Source organism: Montipora capricornis, chromosome 10 (assembly GCF_036669925.1).
Source record: "Montipora capricornis isolate CH-2021 chromosome 10, ASM3666992v2, whole genome shotgun sequence".
NCBI lineage: Eukaryota > Metazoa > Cnidaria > Anthozoa > Scleractinia > Acroporidae > Montipora > Montipora capricornis.
This window is the reverse complement of record NC_090892.1, coordinates 9,623,909-9,645,639: the sequence shown is the minus strand read 5'-3', so window position 1 is coordinate 9,645,639 and position 21,731 is coordinate 9,623,909. Positions and strand designations below refer to the sequence as shown.

General features: G+C 38.6%; 1 protein-coding gene across 3 annotated transcripts; it reads right to left on the bottom strand.

Annotated features, from left to right (window-relative positions):
• Window positions 1-15,095: 15,095 nt before the first annotated feature.
• LOC138021319 (histamine H2 receptor-like) lies at window positions 15,096-21,104 on the bottom strand. Of its 3 annotated transcripts, none has more exons than XM_068868165.1 (2): window positions 21,035-21,104; window positions 15,096-17,355 (listed from the first exon to the last, which is right to left on the bottom strand). In XM_068868165.1, exon 2 carries the CDS (start codon window positions 17,349-17,351, stop codon window positions 16,419-16,421), a length of 933 nt encoding a protein of 310 aa, XP_068724266.1. In that variant the 5' UTR covers window positions 17,352-17,355; window positions 21,035-21,104; the 3' UTR covers window positions 15,096-16,418. The 3 variants fall into 3 exon arrangements, 2 of the variants coding, with proteins under 2 accessions (XP_068724266.1, XP_068724265.1); XM_068868164.1 differs by lacking the exon at window positions 21,035-21,104 and adding an exon at window positions 19,817-19,911; XR_011126346.1 differs by lacking the exons at window positions 15,096-17,355; window positions 21,035-21,104 and adding exons at window positions 18,504-18,897; window positions 19,817-19,922.
• Between the last annotated feature and the right edge of the window lie 627 nt (window positions 21,105-21,731).

The following is a 21,731-nucleotide window of genomic DNA, read 5'->3' as shown; positions in this document are numbered from 1 at the left end:
GGGACAAAATACTAAGGCCGTCTGGAGAAGAAAATAAAAATCCAAACAACCTCAAAGTTACAGTTTTGAAACAAGTTAGTAAAAACCTTCTTCCTGACAAATTTTCAGAAAATCGATTTTTTCCATATTGCATAGGTGTAGGTGACTTTTACAGCAAGTCGCTCTTAAGCCGTTTTCAGGCTATTATACTCCATTTAATTTTATTCAATTATGGTACTGTTCACATCTGCGAAAATTCAAATAAACTAGGCAGGGTAACCTCGCAATCTAAAGTTGAAAACAAAATGGGGCCCTATCGAACAACTGCCATATGCATGATATTCACCGCAACACTTGATTTGGAAGCCTGAAGAAAGGCAAAGGAAGCTTCGAAGGCTAGAAGAAGAAAAATGCGCCGTCTGAAACAGCAACAATGGATGAGACAGTTTTTGGTCAAGGAAGCACTTACCTTTGTTTTGGCCTTCCTGTTGATAGTCGTCGATCAAACCGTCTTTAGAACAGTTTGGAGTAAGCCAAGGAGCGAGCATTGGTGGACTTTGATTCAGCAAGAGTGGGATGATAAGGATTGGATAGAGCACTTCCGAGTGGGGCAAGACTCATTTAACAAGCTGTGCACTGAACTTGAACATTACATAGTAAAACGAGATACGCGCTTTCGGAAGGCAGTACCTTTGCAACAACGTGTGGCTGTGACTCTGTGGAAATTGGCCACCAATGTAGAGTACAGAACACTTGCTCAGTTAATGGGAATTGGCCGTTCTACAGCTTGTAAAATTGTTAACATTGTTTGCGAGGCTATAGCCTGTCATCTTTTGTCAAGATACATTAGTATTCCTATTGGTGAGGTACAAGTACAAGATATTATTCACGAGTTTGAGGGAAAAACGGGGTTCCCCCGGTTCCCCCTGGTAATTGGGGCAATAGATAGTTGCAAGAGAAAATGAGGGGACAGAGAGGGAGGCTCCCGGTCCAGCCCTTGGGATATGTCATGTCCACGAAAGTTATTTTTAGACGAGCGGAAGTCTTCCGAGACGTCCGCATGCAGGCCAACCTCGGTCCGATGTTTGAAAGAAAATATAAATTCATAAGCCTTCCACGTGCGCCATCATTTTCTCTTTTCACTAAGAACCTGAGAGCGAAGCAAGACTGCATGCGGACGTCTCGGAAGACAGACTTTCCCTAGAACAAAGACTTCCGCTCGTCTAAAAATAACTTTTGTGGACATAACATATCCCGGCCTTGAGCCTCCCTCTCTGTCCCCTCATTTTCTCTTGATAGTTGCCATAGGCGAATCATTAATTTGTCCAAAAGATGATCCGGAAGATTATCACAACAAGAAAGGATTTTACTTCCTTATTTTACAAGGATTTGTGGATAGTCGCTTATGTTTTGGGCCGGAATATCAATGTTTCTTGGCCAGGACGTGTCCACGACGCGCGAGTTTTAACGAACTCTGCCCTTTATCTGAATGCCCCAGTAGGTTCCCTTGTCCCTTGTGTGACAAGACAAATATCAGGCGTTGAAATTCCTCCAGTTGGTTTGGGTGATCCTGCATTTCCTGGCCATTTGTCAAGGAAACAACTTCGCTTTAACAACAAACTGAGCCAAACAAGGATGGCAGTGGAAAACAGTTTTGGTAGACTGAAGGGTCGGTGGCGTTGCCTCCTCAAAAGGCTAGATTGCGAGACCAACAGAGCGCCAGTAATAGTGGGTGCATGCTGTGTTCTTCACAACATTTGTCAGATTTGTGAAATCAACAATGAAGAATTTAATGAAGACTGGCTAGATAATGAAAATCTGCAGATTGTCGAACTCGCTCTTGCAAGAATGGCAGACGAAAGTTAGGCAGCAGCTATTAGGAATGCCCTCTGCGATAGTTTCTGACTATATCATGTATTTTGTTAAACACTATTTGCTTCGTTTTGTATTAGTTATATGATCGGTTTTATTGCTTCCAAATTGTTTTAGTGGCCACTTTTTTATCCGTCTTTTTTCTATAAGAACCAGGCTGAACTCTAACGTTAAACCAATTTTGTTTTCCATTTAATTAGCTGTTTTTGCACAGAGTGACTGATGAAATGTATATAACACGCTTGCCCTCAGAGCTTTTGGCGTGACACATTGATTAATCCTTTTGTAAAAATTATACCGATGAAGTTCAAAATTCTTGATCAAAAGAAAACGATATGAAGTACAGCCATTAAATATTCTTATAACTAAACACAATGCATTCATTTCTTTATTTTAACCTGATCAGTCAACATTACGGGACCACAGTTCACGTGTCTTTGCTCTAAGCAATCTGTATCATTTGCATGATAAATGCTTCCCTGCGTTGGTCATTTTCTTGCTCAAGCTTCATTCGTTTTTCTTCCAACTCCAATTCTTTTTGGGCTCGTCTTTCCTCCATCTCCATAAATAACTGTTGCTGCTCCCTTTGTACTTCGGCGAATGTTGATAATGCTTCAGAAATCTTATTCCTGTTACAAGGTTTCTTGCGTTTCTTGCTAGTAAATTCCGGATCTTTTGTTGAGGTAGAAGGCTGCGTAGAAACATGTTCTATCTTGCCGTTGCTTGCAATGTTTCGATTCTTCACCAGGCTTATGTCGGTTGGCTTTGCGCATCTACTCTTTTCTCTGGGAGTTGCGGCAACGTATTCATCATCATTGGAGAGGAATGAGAATGAAACATGCAGCCACACTGCCAAAGGTTTTGTCACCATCATCAGGACACGTCACTTTGGAAAACTAACTTTTCGTCCTCTTTAGAACTGCTTGGCATCGAGTCAACGACCACTGTTGGTTTGGATGTTGGTTGCAGCCAAGAACACGGTCCATTGGACCAAACATCTCGCATTCTTGTCGTTGGTTTCCAGGAATTTTGTTGCCGTCGCAAATCTTGCGATATTTTTGCTTGAGGTTGTTAATTTTAAGACGACACTGTTGCGCACTTCTCGAGTACCCTCCATCAGGCATTCCTTGGCTTATTTTGTCCCATAGAGTTTCTTGTTGTGCATGGTGTTTAACTCTTGTTGCACCGCCTTTTCACTCCATAAAGCGATCAAAAGTTTGGTTTAATTATTTGACAAGAATAAAGAAAAAGGTAGAGCAATTATAGAGTACATTATCCCATGGGTCGACCTTATACAAATGTAACGAGCAAAGGCTGGCCTTCATTAGAATTCACATTTTTGTTAAATAATGATTTGGAACTGAATCAGTGGCAATGCTTTCTACAATCTAGGCAAAGAAATCCATGAGTGTGGGAGAGCATTTCTAAAAAGTTAGATTGGACGTATCCACGTTCCATGGTAACGAAAAGAAGATTGTGATTGCAGGGACGTCATACTCCTTAGTCTCGAGTGATAGCTATTTCAATACTACAATTGTAATTTGGATTTTCCCTTGAGACCTCATTTAATCATTCAAGGTACAATATTCTTTTGAATTTTGAGCTTAACAGTTATGCAACATTTAAATAACAACAACGTTAAAAAATCAAAACGGCAGCCATTTGACACGTAATAAGATGTATTATTATTCATTACTGGGTTACCAGTATGGCAAACCCAATCGGAATCAGCGTTCCATTTCGTCGTTTTCTAATTTTTTTCCGTGTCGGTAAAAGTGTTGCCTGTCACTCCCCTTTGTTAAGTGTTGTCTTTGTGCATAGAGCCTTCTGTGCGAATTTTCTTAGGATCGAGAGGGTAGTGGGAAATGAATAGATTTCTCTGGTGGACACAGAAGAACGATTAACTTAACCGGCAATGGCGTCGAAAGTCATGTAACGCGAATGGCGTTTTCGTGAATCTTTGAACAAAATATACCCTTATAAAGCTCAATAATGGCAAGTCAATTGCATACTGAACAAGACAAGCGGTGGAATCTTAAAAGCGACGAGTAATGGACTTCGACAACAATCTGTCGCCTGTCGAGCCGAAATCAAGTGTGCAGTTATGTAGAACACTGAAACCAAATGGAAAATTCTCTGGTAACTTATGGGTTCAACAAACACAGAGAACGAATCGAACACCTTAAGTGGATCTGTGATCAACTCTGCACAGTCTTCAGGTAAAAAAACAAATTGGAAATGTGACAGCCAAGAATTATTTGAAAGAAAGCTTGTCGTCTATTTTGGGCTTCATTATTCAAGGAAAAGGTTCTTCGTGGAAACGGTTTGATCTTGAAATTTTAGTTGTTGTAATATTGCGCATATTTCACACGATTGAGTTTTTTCTCTTCACGCACGTAATGAAAAAGGAAGGGGTTTTTGCCTCTAATAGCAAATATGTTATTTGTTTCAAAAAATTGTTTGCTGGAAAAGGTGGCCTGTAAGAATTCATCATGTTTTATGATATGCGACTTTACCTGGATATTTTTTATGGCAGTAGTAAAGCATTTTCTTGTTATTCAAGGAAAAGGTTCTTCAGGAAATGCTTTGAGCCTGAAGTACATGGTAATTTGACAGTTTGACAATTGAGTTTCTTGCCTTCACGCACGCAATGAAATAGGAAGAGGTTTTCGCCTCCAAATATGTTGTTTGTTTCAGAAAAATGTTCGCTGGAAAAGGTGGCCTTTATGAATTCATCATGTTTTATAATATGCGAGCTTAACTGGATAGTTTTTATGGCAATAGTAAAGAATTTTCGTGTCGAAATGAGGTTAGCGTTTTTCTGTTGTGCTAACTTAACTAAATATAAACATACATTCAGCCTCATGAATTGTTATTCTCGTTAACCAGCAATGGCGTTGAAAGGCATTGCAGCGCGAAAAGCGTTTTAGTGCATCTTATGTTGTTTGTTTCAATAAAATGTTTCGCTGGAAAAGGATTCTGTGATATTTTCTGCCTTTGTGAATTACAATATCAAGTTGTGTATTGAATTTTTGAGCTTAAGGTTGAAACGTGATACGGGAGGATATTTTTAGTATTGCTCTGTAGGCAGGAAAGGTTTCAGGAAAATAAAGAGGTCTGTTGGAAGCGTGCTTGAGTTTCAACAAAATGAGCCCCAAAATCAGCAAAAAATTGTGATGCCGATGAATAATAAAGTAGCTGCTATTTCCAAAATGATGGAATTGCCTGGTGATAAATAACCTCGTCTTGGAGAGTAAATTTTTGACTTATCAGAAACAAACCTCACCCAGAGTTTGGGCGATTGTGATCTTTGTTTTGAATTCGCTCATTTATTGCCAAACTTTATAACACCTGACAGAAAAATAAACTTACGAAAACCTGGTATCTTGCCATCATTTGACATAGATGCTTCACTGTTTGGCGAGTAAACATGCCGCGGTAACTCAATCACGGCGCCCGCTGAATTCCGGCGATGTCACTTTTGATTTTGCGATTTATTTGTGCAACCAAAAGTACAATAACAAAATTGAACGTAGCAAAAATCTCCCAAAATGTAACTTTTTATATTCTATATTCATGGTTCAAAATTAATGTTGTTTTCATGTCGTAAATATGTTATTCGAGCGACCGTCCTGGAAACTTCCTTCTGCTCTTTCTAAAAACTGTGTATCAATTTACTTTTGCATCAATATTTGTTTTTGCATAAAGCAAGCTAACAAAATCTGTACCTTGCTGAGTTCGCATTTGTTAGCGTTAATAGTATTTTCGGTCCAATGCTTCTGTTTTACGAAGGGGTATAGTCACCCATCCAGATACTAACCCCACCAGATAGGGGTAAACGTTAGTAAAATTTAGTATTACAAAGCTGCTCAGAGGGCACGCTTCAACTTGTGGTGAAAGAAGCTGTGACTGTGAGGGAGCTTGAAAATTATCAACATGTCAGCCCAGAAGCCAATTTTTCTCACCTCCTATTTATTTTCTTCAATCATTCTGGGTTCAGTACTTTGCTAGTAACCACACGTCTTCTCAGGCTATTTACCCAAGACTTCTACCATGGTACTACGTATACAATGATAGACAATACCAAAACAATATTGTGCATTGTTAGAACTACATGTTCCGCAACACAGCTCAGTTGACATTTTATATGGAATAAATCGCTGTGTTACGTCACTACCACACGTAAGCAATGCGTGTTTATTGTTTCTAAAGAGGACAGGAATTTCTTCTTTCTGACAAATGATTAATTAATAGGCCGGTAGCCAGGTTTTTAACCTGAGAAAAGGATGTGTTTCGTCGTACGAACGTGTGAGGACCTGTGAGCCAAAGGGCCTCTGCTGGTATGACTTCTGGGTGACCCCTTAAATGGTCTTAATGACCCCCCAACTTGAAAAGCTTTTCTGGAACGGTGCACGTACCACAGGCAACCCAGTGTACCCTCACGGAGAGTCTAGTTCAAAATATTTCCCCGTTTCTGATTGGTTAAAACCACACTTATAATTCACCACAACCAGCTGCTGTTCACCAAATTTGGAAAGAAACTTCGTCATATTGAATCGATGACGTCAAAAGTGCAGCCCGCTGCAGATTATTGAACCGATGACGTCAAAATAACGTCAAAAGTGCAGCCCGCTACAAATTATTGAACCGTTGACCGAAAAAGGCTGGGGACGAGATTGTGTTATTTTTGTTGAGCAGAAAAATGGCTGCGAGTAGGTTTAGAAGTTTGAGCGAAAAAAATATTTTGAATGAATAATATATAAAGCAATTATTGGATTCGGCTTTCGTAGAATATGAAGAATTCTGCAGATCTCGGAGGATGTTATCCACCTCGGCCGGGTAACACCCACCTCGACCTGAAGAATTCTTCATATCCTACTCAGCCTCATTCAATAATTGCTAATTATAACATAGCTTGGATAAAACGCGCGTTCTGATTGGCCAATGGGTCATTTACCATTTGCCTACGGGTGCACACTTGCTGACGACAGCTGACGCGCGATTCGTGCGATCTAACTTTCCGAGATTGTGGAAGACTAAAATGCCATCACTACCTTGCATACGAAACCTGCGCCCGCAGTGCGCGCGGCAGTCAAAACCGTGCTATCCTGTCAATCATTTGCCCCTTCACCGGAAACAGTGCATTTCGGTTGTTCGTAAATGACATTAGGGAGCTTAAGCACGCAGGTTTTTGAGACGCGAACGGCAACCGGAAGAGAAAATTTAACGTGCCAGGGCAGTGGTGTCACCCAGATTTTTATACTAATCATCTCTAATGGAGAAAAGATACTTAGCAATGTGAATGTGGTTGTGTGAAGACAAGTTAAAAGCAAAAACATCTCACTTCCGGTTGCCGTCTGCGTCTCAAAAACGCGTGTGCTTAAGCTCGCTATTGTTGTTGATCTACGTAAGGACGCGGTCAAAGTCTTTATTCGCGAAGTTAACTCAAATAAACATCGATACGCTTTTGCCGTCTTCTTGCACTTGATTCGAAAATACCAGCCTGAATTCGTCTTAGAATAGTTAGAAAAAGCACAAATAAAAGCCAAAGCACAACAGGTCACGTTCGAATTCTGCTCGCCGATAACCCAAGTTTGTTGACAAAAAAATGGCCACAAAATGTTTTAAATGGTTTTCTGGACCTTTATTACTAATGGCGCTCACGTTCATTTTAAATGGAGTATCGGGAAAGAAAAATTGTCAAGCTGATATTTTTTTCGCGTGAACATACATTTTCAAGTAGCGAAAATTTGTATAAGCACTACAAAACGTTTACTAACCATTGCCCGAAGGAACACCTTTTAGAAGCTGCAAGGAAGCCGCTGATGAATTTTGCACAAAAACCTCGGCCCCTAACACCGGAAAGCCAGACTTGGAAAGTTTTTCAGTGGAAGGCTCGCTAAGGAAGGGTTTCTAGAGCTTGCCCTCCCGCAGGTCGCCAGAAAGGTGCAAACAACCTGGTTCATGTCTGAAAAGAGCAAGATCTAGAAGGGGCAGTCAAAATTGTGTTTCTTTTATTGTGCGAAAATTTATTTTTCCCTCAATCCCAAATAAGAACTTGCTGTGTCTTGCAATTCAACAGTGAATTGCTATTAGGCCAATAAGAGAATCAACATCAACAAAGAGGCACTCCCAGGGGTTTGGGGAAAAAAGAACATGGCAAATTTAAACTGGGGAACAGAGTAACATACATACATACATACATAATCTTTATTTAACGTGGATAGAAACACTTAGCTGAAGCTATTTTACAGGTTTTCCACAAAATAATATTAAAGAAAAAAAGAAATATATACATAAAAATGTAAGAATATGAATAAAATATCTAGTATCTAAAATTTCAAAATTTAGGTAACTAAAATTTAATGTTCCTCACTGGTTTTTTTAACAATATCAAAATATTTTAGGGAACAAGGGAAGAAAACCAATTTAAATTTTAGGGATCAAAAAGCTGGGAACAAGTTTGAAAGTAATTTGGGGAACAAGGAAATACAAGCAAATATGTAAAGGGAACAAGGACTCTTCTCCCCAGGAGGGCCTCATCAAATGCTCTGCGTCTATCCAACAGCTCAAACAAGCTATTCCAACAATTTTTGAATGACCAACAAGAAAAGAACACTCTCTTAGAGAAATAGAGTATTTATAATAACACTTAAGCATGCGAAACAATGCTCAGATGCTTACGAGCACCCTCATGCCCATGTTTGTAAAAAAGCACCATGAAGTATTCCTTGTGGCTGGCTGGTTTAGGCATTGTTTCATCTTTCAACATTGGGCAAAACCAAATCAACTCCATTCTCAGAGGGCACTGGGGAAAGAAGCTAGAAGAAAAAACTGGCCTTGATTCAATTCTCCGAAGGTAATCTTTACAGAATAAGATCATAGAAGGAACACTTTTGAGTGCCAACCTTACGCCTTTTAAAACAAACGCAAACAATATTAATAATCTTTAAATTCACAAAATGTCAAACAGCATATTTTAGTCTCATATTCAATTAGATTTGGCTGCAATGTTCCTTAAAACTATGCAGAACTATTTACCATAAAATGTGGAACATTTCCTGCCTATCTAAATATGCCGCAAAAGGGCTCCAAAAAGCAAACAGTTAAGTTTTCAGATTAAGATACACAATACCTAAAAAATAAATTACTTGATGTGATCAAGACATTGAATGACCAAGCAATAAACAAATGGCAGCAATGTATGTTAGGTTCACAAAGTGGGAAAAAAAATATTCCTCAACTGATGTTTCAATATGCATTTAAATAAATTTTCTATCAACAATTCAAGGGACTGACTTTTCACTGGTATTGATTTACATTTCCATGATAAGTTTGAAAGTGAATCTGGCAACCACAGTGCCCTATGAAATGGGAAATAACTTAAACAAACTCTTTATTAAAACTAACATCTTACAAGGGACACCATTATTGATGCCCTGCGAAGAACAAAGATTAAATTGAAAGAAGAGTTGGTCTGGAGTTTATCCACAATGGACAGTTAGTGGCTGCATTCACCAATGTAGAGAACAAACACATCAAGTTTCTTGTCAAGCAACCAGGTGTTCAAGGAGCTATTCAATTTCCAAAGAACTATGGTAGTGTGCAACAGTACCTGGGTGAATTCGGGTACCTGGCCTGAAACTGAAACTTGTGGAGCCAAACAACTTGTTGAGCTAAGTACTTAAACTGGGTAGATAATTATGTCTACAACTATTGTCTATTCAACCAACAGTTTCTCCTAATTTTGTGTACCATTCACTTAATGGTTCCTTAATAAAAAAAATCGCTAATTCAATTAAGGATTCAAGTCCTTTGAAATCATCAAAGTTACTTTGTGCCACCAGGAACAAACGAAAAAGTACAAGCACTGAAGACAAACAGCTCACAAAAGATCACAAAAGGCAGGACTCCCTTTAAAACAGCAAAACGGGCCGGGGATCCTCGAGTCACTAAAAAGTGCTGCATGCTAAGTAGATGTTTGCAGAACGATCGCAAGTTGTAATCACTGAAAGAAAACTCCAATCCAGATCTGATAGACGATGGTCGTGCAAGACTCACCAAGCACATGGAACACCCGACAGGATTGTTTGTTGTCTGGCACAGCAGATGAACGAAAAATTGTTCCCCTCACTATTAAGTTCCAACCCAAGACCAATCTTGCTCAAATACAACAACAATTTGGGCAGCAGGCAAGCTCATCACAAGCCACCGAAGTTGGCATAGAGCAGCATAGCGCTTCACCTGAAGTTCGATCATGATGGACACAAACAAGAGCTGAAAAAACTTCATATGGTCAGACGACCAAATGTGATTGATCAGTTATCGGACATCGAAGTGCTGAACAGTACAAACCAAGGGATTTCGTCGTAAAAATGTTCACTCGGCAACGTCTTCTTCTTCTACAGAATAAAGTTCAAAAGCGATCCTGGTTGTTAATCACAAGCTAGACCAATCCATAAACTGGATAAAGTGGATTGGCAAATTGATTGCCAAAACAATGAGTCATTTCTGTCTCGCTGAGTTCAAAGCAGCGACGGTCAAGAGAGTCACAACAGAAGGCTGAGCGAATGTCCACCGATCTAACCAATCAGAATGTAAACAGTTGGCGTGACGTCGGATAGCACAAGGATAGCACAGTTTTTCCCTCTCGCTGAATTCTGATTGGTCAGTTTAAATTTCAGTAGCTCTCACCGTATGCAAGGTCGTGCATCATCTAATTTTCCAAGACTTCTTTTCCTCCTCTTATATTAGGGGTGAACCTCTACAGAGCTCAAAATAGAATGATATAACCCTAAAGATTAATTCAGCAGTGGAAAAGGAGGACTGAAGGCCTTAAAGCGAAAGAAGGGCGAATTCGTGTTTGTACTGCTTTGATTTCCAAAACAAAATCTGAACTCTGCTCAAATATTGAAGCCGAATCGCGGAATTGAAATGGATTTTATGAGACCAGGGAAGATGCTACAGGAAGGTAAATAGTATTTTGGAATTTTGATTTTCTTTTTGAGATTTATTTCATCGGTCATTTGAGCTGAAATAGTGTAACGTCGCTTTTTTGGCTTGGAAAAGTCGCACTGTTTGCGATAGGTTGATCGCTTTCAACGGCTTGTTGTAAAATACGCAACGCAACGCAACGCAATATGCGCAATATACGCAATATACGCCGATGTCAATCTGTAAAATACGCAATATACTCAATATGTACAAAATGGTTTATTTTATCAGCGGTTCACTTGCAAAACGTCAAACAACGCATGCCCGGCGTTCCCACGAGGTTTCTCCTGTAAACAGCTTCAAAATAAATGTGTTTTGCAGAAAGTGTTTACAACATTAATCGCCTTTCATCTTTGACCATTCTCTGTTATATGCTGCACTGAATTATAATAGACTCGGTTTTAATGTCCTTTTGATAACCGTTTCATTATGACAACCGTATAGCTCTCCAAATCCGGAACAGTCAAGATCGTAAGATTTGGGTCGACATTTTCATAAGTATAGCGTAGAGCAAAATTTAACATTTATATTGCGTCATGGTATCCTACTTCTCTTGCCATTTTAACTCCATGAATTTGTCCTGTGCCATGTATAAAGAATCGGTAAGTAGTAAGTCGTCTGCCTGGAGTGGTGGAGACGATTACTTCCTCCTGCCGCCGGAAAGGATTCCTATAAATTCCCGTAGATCTAACGGTGACGAATTCTCAAATCTATTAGCTAAGCTGAAGTTTTCTGAATTGCTTATTTATGTTGCTCCAAAGGAAGCCCGGACAGTTCCTTACATTGATTTCACCAAGAATGTAGGAAAATTAAAGGCAGTGATTCTTTTCTCTGATTTCTGTCTTAGAAGAAAGATGACGCTATTTTGTGAACCAAAATTATCGTAAAATGATAAAATAAATACGCGTGGTTGCTGTCTTCTGGTAAATCAATACTTTAACAGGAACATGTCAGGGGCACCCAACGAATCTGTTCCTCACTTTATCTGTTCCCCAGAGGAATCTTGCTGGCTGGCAAAAATACAGGTGTTTCGATGAGCTGGCTGGGAAATTTTGTTATTGATAGAGGTTATGCCTTCCCTCTTCCAGAGAGTAGTCACAAACATACGACGGCTGGTCAGAGTGATTGCGCTTGTTTTGTCCCGGTTTTGTCGCTTTTGTTCGGTCGCTTTGGATCGAGGGATTTGAAAGAGCGCGGAATTCCTGGCTGGAAAACCAACCAATTTTATCTAGCTGGCTGGGAAATTTCTTGTGTGTCTTGCTGGGAAAAAGGAACAGATAATGTTTTCCCAGAAACACTGAAAAACACCTGAAAATGCCTTAATAACATTTATTTTCATTAACTGGGGTATAATAATACATTTTACAACAAATTGGTCGTTGGGTGCCCCTGACATGTTCATCGAGTTAAAATGGTAAAAAAAAAAGAAAATTCACGAAAACACTGAACGCAACATCTATGTAAATTTTGCTCTGGGATATAGTCGATATACTTACAAAAAATGTCGACCTCAAATGTAAAAACCATCATGGAAAGATTTGTGTCATTGCTCAGCGGCATATAACAGAGGATGGTCAAAGATTAATGTTGGAAACACTTACGACAAAACACATCCATTTTGCGGGTGTTTGCAGGACAAACCTCGAAGAGACCTTGTTGGAAAGGTGAGCATGCGTTGTTTGACGTTTTGCAAGTGAACAGCTGATAAAATAAACCATTTTGCACATATTGAGTATCTTGCGTATTTTACAGATTGACATCGGCATATATTGCGTACATTGCGCATATTGCGTTGCGTTGCGTATTTTACAAGAAGCCCCTCATTATCCGGTATACTTAACAGTAGATCTGGCTTTTATTTAAGGGTGCTCAGTAAACTTTTGACTAAAAGCTCGAGCAATTGCCGTGTAGTATGATGGTGATAATGGATTGGAAAGAGAGATGCCAAGGCTTTGAATACCATGTGGAAGTTCCCTTACAGTTGTTTTTGATTTGTATTGCACAAGCACCTCCAAGAAGCATAAAAAATAAGCAATATATTCTTCATTTTAAGGATTATATGCCAGTTTTATAAAATGAGCCACCGTTATAAGATACTCCTACATCATGTTAATTCGAGGGCCCAGAAACAGCCCCAAAAAGGGCCCCTTTCTGAAGCATGTGCATGTCAAATTGAGGTCTCTGGCTTTGGTACAGCAAATGTTGACGCTGGAGTTCTTGTCATTTAAGTGCTCTTCGTCAAGTCACAAATAAAATGTCCTCAGACAGAGAGCAGCTTTCACAGAATATTAGCTGTTCCCCCAAACAGAGGGCCTGTTCCCAGGCTAAGAGTTTCAGGTCATCCATGAACAGTAGATGGTTTATCTTGCACTCACGCCCTCCCCACTCATACCCAGCTTTTGACCTTCTCAGCACTAATGAAAGTGGCACCATACACAGTACAAACAACAACGTCGAGAGGCTATCTCCCTGTCCACCACTCCCACTGTCTGTCCACATGATGTCAGTTCAGTCTTCCACTCATCCATACTGCTCGCGAGAAACTGTCTCACATTAGCCGCAACACCAAACATTTCCAGACATTCCATTATCCAACTATGTGGCACTATATCATACGCCTTGTGGTAATCGATCCAGGCCATGGCGAGGTTCGTGCGCCTTCTTTTGCAATCCTTAAGAATCGCCTTATCGATCGGCACTTGATCTTTAGTCCCCCTGCTTCCTCTCTTACACCCCTTCTGTCCTCCAGGTGCTCATACATCGCCTCAGCAATGACTCCTGTCATGAGCTTCCACATAAGAGGAAGGCAAGAGATAGGTCTATAGTTGTCAACTGCACTGCCCTTACTAGGATCCTTCAGACATAAAATCGTTCTCCCAAAGGTTAACCACTCCGGTAACCTCTCTTCTCCATTTAAGATGTTATTCAGCTGTTCACAAATTCTTCGATGGAGGGCTCTCAACATTTTTAACCAGAAACCTTGCACACCATCCCTGCCAGGGGCTTTCTAACTTGGCATCTTTCTACAATGGGTAGTTGTCATCTCAGATGTTATCTTCAGATCTTTTTGTTGGTTATTCCTAATATCATTTCTGATGTTAGTCAGCCACTCCGCATACCTGTTATGTTCTTTCCCTACACTCCAGATGTCACCCCAAAACTTCTTACTATCGTCCGCATCAGGGACTATATCATCATTCCTGGTCGTACCATTCATTATTATTATTATTATTATTATTACTCGTCTAGAGTTCTTGAGGTAGAACGGGGCACGTTTACACCATTGGTCTTTACCACTACTGGAGGCATGTCTAACGAATGTCAACGTTACCATAGCCGTCTTGCTGAGCTACTGGCAGTGAAGAAACAGGAGAGTTACGCTTCCACTATCGCATGGATTAGGACTCGAGTCTCATTTGCCATTTTGAGATCTGCATTGGTTTGCCTGCGAGGCTCGCGTTCTAGGAGGAGAACTACCCCAAATATACAGGAGACTGATCTAGAACTAGAAGTCTCGGTCGCATGTAGATAGTTTTTGTTCTTCTGTAAATAGCGTTATCCTCTGACACTGAGTTTATGGCAAAGAGCCTCTTAACATTCTATAATATTGATTTATAATTTTTCTTTCCTTTAGTTTATCAAATCTATAATACTAAGAGTTTTTAATTTTTTTTAATTTTTTTTATTTTTTATTTTAATACACATGTTTACAGGAAACGAGAATTAAAAAAAAAAAACTATTATTGCGATTATTAGAATTAGTCCTAGTATTTGTATCTCTATAAGCCTAATACTTGTTTTACAGTTCTTTATTTGGTTTTTTCAGTGTGTGTATTTTTACTGATAATTTGAAATAAATTATTAAAAAAAAAATATTATTATTATTATTATTATTATTATTATTAACATTGTACATATATATTTTATTTTATTTCTTTTTATTTCAATTTATTTCATTCTATTTTTATTGTAATATAGTGTATTCACGCTAGAACGTTCAAGACTTAAATGAGCAGCTAGCCGGCATTTCCCACGTTCAATCCACATAGTTGCGTCGCCCGTGCAACGGAAATCTTCACGCAGTAGAAATTTTCAGAAATCGTGCTACGAACATGGAGCTGTACCTTACCACATGAAATTTTCGCGTCACTTAAATTTCGCGAGTTAAAAAAAAAAGTGTCGTGAACATAACATGACGCGAAAAGTTAAAGTGAATACATCAATGCATCAGACAATACATCAATAATAGCTAATAATGAAGAAAGGACGAGTTTATTAACATCAAAAAGTTGGCAAAATCATGTTTTAATCTATTCTGAGGAAATTGCAACGTCTTCATACCAAGATATTTACAATCGAGGATAGAGGCGAAATCATTCGAGTCTTAAGGTGTTCTTCATTTCTTGGTTTTTACCTTAATGATTCATCATTTTTAAATGTTAAGCGATTTTGTACATTCCCTGGATCGGAAGTAATTGATTCATGCATGTATTTTGTTGATCTTTCCTCAGTGTAGTTGTCAGTCATGATTCGTGATTCTTAAAAGATCTTAACCTATGATTCATGATTACGCTTCCCTCCCGAAATTTACCACAAACGACTATGGAGATCATGGTCATCAATTGACTAAAATTAACGAACAATCGTAAAATTCTTGTGGAAATATACTTTTTTCGCTTGTACATTTTATTTTCCCAATACAGATCATGTGATAATACTCAGGAGGCTTGGTCATTTGTTTTGTTCATTAAAAAGAGTGCATGCAGGCACATTCAATGTTTCAGATATTCCAAACTAGTCCAAAGTGAAGAATGTTTTTAGTTCGTCGCTTGTCAAAGCTACCGGCCCTTTGGGTTTATTTCCCTTTCCTCGCTTCTTTAGTTGTTTTTGTTTGGACTAAACAACCTCTCTGGTCTTCTCAAATACCAGGTCGTTTGTTATGCTCGCGGTATCCCTAGCTTTTCCTTTATTGTTCATGCGATATCAGTTTTTAGCGTAAAATTCACCGTGGAATTCACTAGTTATGCAATGAATTTTTTCTATAGAAGAAAGCAAAGAAAATGATTTAATTATTAAAGCAGCCACCGGAAACATCAAAACGGGGACAATTCGAAACATTTCATTTTCACTAACCATAAAGGCAGTAATTAATAATCAGGGAGCTCCGCTTTTAGGCTTGGCTAAATCTATATATTAACCCTCTGAGTCAACCCTGTTCCGTATCTTTCTATTTTTAGAAGCACCTCGCAGGGGCCTTTAACGGGTGTTTTCACAATAACCAATCATAAGAGACCTATGGTCAGCCATTTATTACGTCACATACGTATGTGATGTATGTGAACCACATCACGTATGTTCTCACTCACATACGTCCCATAATTATGTCAAAATATAGTAGTTCTAAAAATAGAAAGACACGGGTTTACTCAAGGGTACAATAAGTATGGAAGCTCCGGGTAATAGTCTCCTGCTTTAAATGAGCAGTTCAGTGGTTCGGGTAAAAGATTAACGGCAAGATCTAGGGAGTCTTGATGCATTAGACATGGTATATGTTATGTTAAATTTGGGCTTATTTAAAGTCTTGTGTTTTCCTGAAAATTATCAACGCTTAGTTGTGTATCGATGGAATAGGACACCACAGAAATAACGGAAATCCCCATGTTTGCCGGAGATAACCGAATCTGCTGATCTCGACATGAGCACTTGAAAACAGAGAGCATTTTGAAAAGAGCTTTTCTATATACCTTATTTCTGACAGGATAAATGACGATGTTTATTACCGAATTTCCAAACTGGAGCAACTTGATCACATTCACTACAACGAGAGAAATTTTCTGGCATGAAATGCAAAGATTTAAAACCAAGATTAAAACCTGAAAGGGAAGCCAAGAGAGAAGAAACGCTGCTGTTACCAACAGCACGGTCTTTGTCAGTTTTAAATCTTTTGTCTCCTGAAATTGATGGCGCAGTCGTCGAGACCTCCCTTTTTTCCAAAGGACAAAGTAAGCTACACAGGTTACGACAACGGGTACTGATAGGAATGTCGCTAAAAGAGCTACGACGGATTTGTTGAAGAGAAACTGCACAAGATTTCCGATGATAGTCACAACAAACGCCATTATCCACGGAATGGCTATAGCAACGACATAGACTCGAGTCCTGAGAACGCGGTGACGAAATGGCCAACCAATGGCGTACATTCGCTCCAATGCAATCACAGCGAGGGTAAAAATTGAAGCAAACCCAGGAAACATATCGGCCCCCTGGACGACTGCTTTTAAGACTTGACTGGAATTATGTAAGGAACTTCTTGCGATAAAAAGTGGAATTGACAGTAGTCCAACTAGAAGATCTGCTACCGCCAAGCTTATAAGAAGAAAATGAGGCCGTGTGCGTAGTTGCTTCTTATGAAATATCATTAAAGTAACTACATTCCCACCGGCAGCCAAAAATGCGACTACTGCAAAGCACAAGGCCCATACGAAATTCCAGGAGTGGAAATCCATCTCCCTGAAGGAAAAAAAAAACAAAGATAATCGATTGTTAGGACTGTAATGGATTATGGTTTCTTTGCCATAATAGATGCCCTAAACGAAGTGAGACAGCGGGGTTTGAGGGGCTTGAAGCAATAAAAGGCACGATATGATAGAAAGGTGTAATGCGCCCGTGAGAAGGATAGAATATAAATTGCCTGGTAACGGGCGAAAACATAACTGAAAAGGTCTCTCCACAGACCAGGCTACTTCTTATCGACGACTGTTTACAGTCGTCAACTTAATTAAATCGACAACTGTTAATGTTAGGAAATGCCTTTCCACAGATGAAAAGTTGAGTTGTGATAACCATGCAGTACATTTTGCGGGAGCCTGGGAAAATAGCGTCAAGAAAAGAAGGACCGCTGATTTTAACATTCGTTTGCTTCGTTGCGAAATAGAGTTGCTCACAGACGGGAGAAAGGGAGTTGTCGATATCAAAACGGCCGCGTTTGCTATCGACAACTAAAGTAGTTTTCCCTTTTAAAGGAAAACTACATTTAATTATTTGTCGATGACGAACTTGAACTGAGGCAGGAATGGAACCTAAAACTTCCGCAACCTGTGGACCTTCTGAACAATAAAATAATAATATTATAATGATATACAAGATGTAAAGCTAATCTTAAAATCTAAAAGTAATCAGATCATTCGCTCTTTTGGTTCTTATATAAGGGCAGAAAGACTTTTCATGGCCAGATTTAAGATTCTATGGTACATCAATAACTTCATTACTAGTGCGCAATCTCCAGGTGGAGAAAAAATTGCGACTAATATGAAACCGTCTTTTCTAATGACTTTCAAGACCAGAAATGGCCAAAGCTTCAAAATTATAACTACGATCTGGAAGACAACCTTAACTTAGTTGACAAATACTCTGGGATATGTTTGGTGATCTCAGTACTTCGTCCTTCCTTTTGTTTCCTTGCACCTAGTGCGTGTCTACATTTTGGGTCACTTATCGCGCGAAATAAAGAGTTTTACTTCCCTTATGAATACATTATGCCCTCTATTTTCTGTTATGAGCGTGTGTAATAGATCGAATGTGACATACGCCCCCCATTTGCATGCAGTTGAACATCGCACATAAAGCTACCTTAATTTGACTTTACGATTGACTTTTGTTATTAAATTAATCAGAAAAACTAACGCGGACAGATTTCGACGTTTCGATGACATCCTGTTATCATTATTAAGAAGATAAAGAAAATTTACATAAGTAAGTAGACAAAACTAAACCGAAAACAATAGTCTATTGGTCTAAGCCAGCATGGCAGTTATCGTGTCATCTACATATCTTCTATATAGGTTGGGTAGCTTGTGCGATGCAGAATACATAGGCCTCACAACTCGACATCTTTTTCAGAGAATTGAAGAACACTGACGCAGTTCTTCATCCATTTGCAGACATCTTCAACAAGACCCTGATACCAGCCCGAGATCTCTTGACTTAGCCAAGAATTTCGCAGTTCTGAAGAAATGCCAAGAAAAGATGGACTGTCTGGTATACGAGATGCACCTGAATAAAAAGTACAGACCGAGTCTTAACATTTCATAAGACTCAATACGTGCTTAAGACTTGACTTTGGGTTTTCCTTTGTGTGAGATCACTGGATAATTCACTGGCTTAGACCAACAGACTATTGTTTTCGGTTTAGTTTTGTCTACTTACTTATGTACATTTTCTTCATTTTCTTGATAATGATGATAATGATTTCGAAACGTCGAAATCTGTCTGCGTTAGTTTTTCTGATTAATTTAATTTTACTTTCACAGTTATAATTACACGAGAGTTAGTGCACTTTGCTTTTGACCAAAATTATCTGATATGAATGAAGCAAAAGGTATAGAGCAATTATAGAACACATTATCTCTTGGGTCGACAAATGTAATGTGCAACGGAGTGCTGTGATAAGAATATAGGCACGACAATGCCTTCTACAATCTACACAAAGAAATTGATGAATATGGGAAAGCATTCGTTCCGTGGCAACCAAAAGAAGTCTGTGATTGCAGGAAAGTGTTTATATTCCTTAGTCTAAAGTGATAGCTATTTCAATACTACAGTTGTGATTTGAATTTTCCCTTGAGGCCCTCATTCAATCATTCAAGGTACAATATTCTTTTGAATTTTGAGTTTAACAGTGATGCAAGAAGAGCTCATTTAAATAACGACATTAGAAATTCAAAACGGCAGCCATTTGACATGTGATAAGAATACCAAGAGATGTGACATAAATCTAGTAAAATAAACTACAGAAAAACAATCAGTATAAGATGTTTGTTTGTCGTAACAATTAGGCTAAAAGCACGTTATAATTAGAGAAAAGCTTTGCTTTAATTTTGCTTCAAAACTCCTTTGCAAGCTAACCTTTTCACCAAGATGTTGTTAAATTTTAATATGGGCTTTAAATAAACGTCCTCACTTTACCACTTACCAAAGGTAAACACCTCTACCCCCTTTGAAATCAACTGATTCTTTAGCAAAAAATCCACCAAGTAACAACAGACAAGAGCACAACACTACTGAAAGACCTGTTTGCAATCAGGTATACGTAAAACAAATTAAAAGTAATTACGTTTGCTCAATACCATCAGAAGTAGCCACTGAGCCAATCACGAGGCGAAGAGGTTGCGAGCAGCCGGCCCCGAGCTGAGCGCGGAAATAGCCCTTGATTAGATGAAACAAAGAGTTTAAATCCAGCTATAGAACGTGGTAATCAAAACTATAGCTCTAAAATGTGCTAAAAGGTGATTAAACAACATAAGAAAGAAATTGAATTTAGAGTTAGCGCTTCGAGCGAATATCGAATCGCAAATCTTTGTTACCTTTCTTACGGTACGGCTTACGTCTAATATTTGATCAACTCGTTTGATAAAACCAAATTCGTTTCGTTTCGTTTCGTTTGACTCCCTACCGCGATGCAGCACCACCGTTTCCTGAGAAACCAACCCCGTTAAAACTAAAGCAGTCACGAAATGTCTTAAATTTTCCAAAACCTCTCTAAAATTCCCGATGAAATGACGAATGGGAAACTACGGTGAGAAACCGCTGCTTAGATGCAGTGTAGGGTCCCTTTTGGCGAATAACCTGTGAAATGTTTTTTCTTTTTTTTTTTTTTTTTGTAATTTGCTTATTTTTATTTGCCAACTACCATTTACAAACTTATCTACAACTTACCAAAAGGAGAAAAAAAAAAAGAAAAAAAAGAGGAAGTTACAATTTAAAAAACACTACCCAAAATGACTTACTTAAAAAAAAAAAAAAAAAAAAAAAAAAAAAAAAACAGTACTTTAAGTTAAAAACAAAGAAGACAAAATGTAGGATGTGGCAAGATTGATTTTCTACTAAGTGTTTAAAGCAGCTACTAAGTTTTCCCATTTTTTAAAATGAGTAGCGAGTTTATCCCTCTCCCTCGCAATATGGAGTTCGATATTATAAACCCGTCTTATCCTGGCAATAAAGCATCTCAACGAAGATAAACCTCCAAGGCATTTCCTTACATAAATATAGTAATTACCTAAGAGCATAACATGATAACCTGTGAAATGTTGCCAAAATGTCGGGTGAACTTTCAAATTGCTCTAAAACTCGAATTTGCCAATTTTTTTTTCTAAAATTCCAAAGATTTAGTTAAATTATTTTTTATATCTACCAGGTTCAGATTCAATGGATGGTCAGACTGGAATGCCGGATCTCAAGGCAAACGTCCTAACCACTAGGTCGCACACATCACGTCTAAAAAGCCAAGACGAATTGATGAAAGAGATAGCAATATCTGTTTGCTGGCCTTTAAATGCCGGTGAATTGCCGAATTGAATGTTTGGTTGACGATTTGAATGGTTGGTTCACGAATTGAATGTTTGAATTGACGACTGGAATGTTTGAACAGTTGCCAAATTGAACGTTTGAATTGACTTATTGAATGTTTGAATTGCCGAATTGAATGTTTGAATTGACCAATTCAATGTTTGAATTGACAAATTGAACGTTTGACTTGACCAATTAAATGTTTGAATTGACAAATTGAATGTTTCGATTGACCAATTGAATGTTTTAATTGACAAAAATTTAATTGAATGTTTGAATTTAAACATTGCGAGTTTAAATTGCAAGATAGAATGCTTGAACTGCATGAAGGTTTGATTTCAACAACAAGTTTGAATTTTGGAGGGGTTGGATACCCATACAACTCAACCTGGCTTCTTATATAGATATTTGCGCCTTATAAGCTTTTAAATTAAATTAATTAAATTAGACGAATCATCGAGATTCACACACACAAATCCACAAAATGGTTGTGTTCGCAGTGCGAAAATGAAAACAGTGTCCACTACGTTGTTGCCACCCAT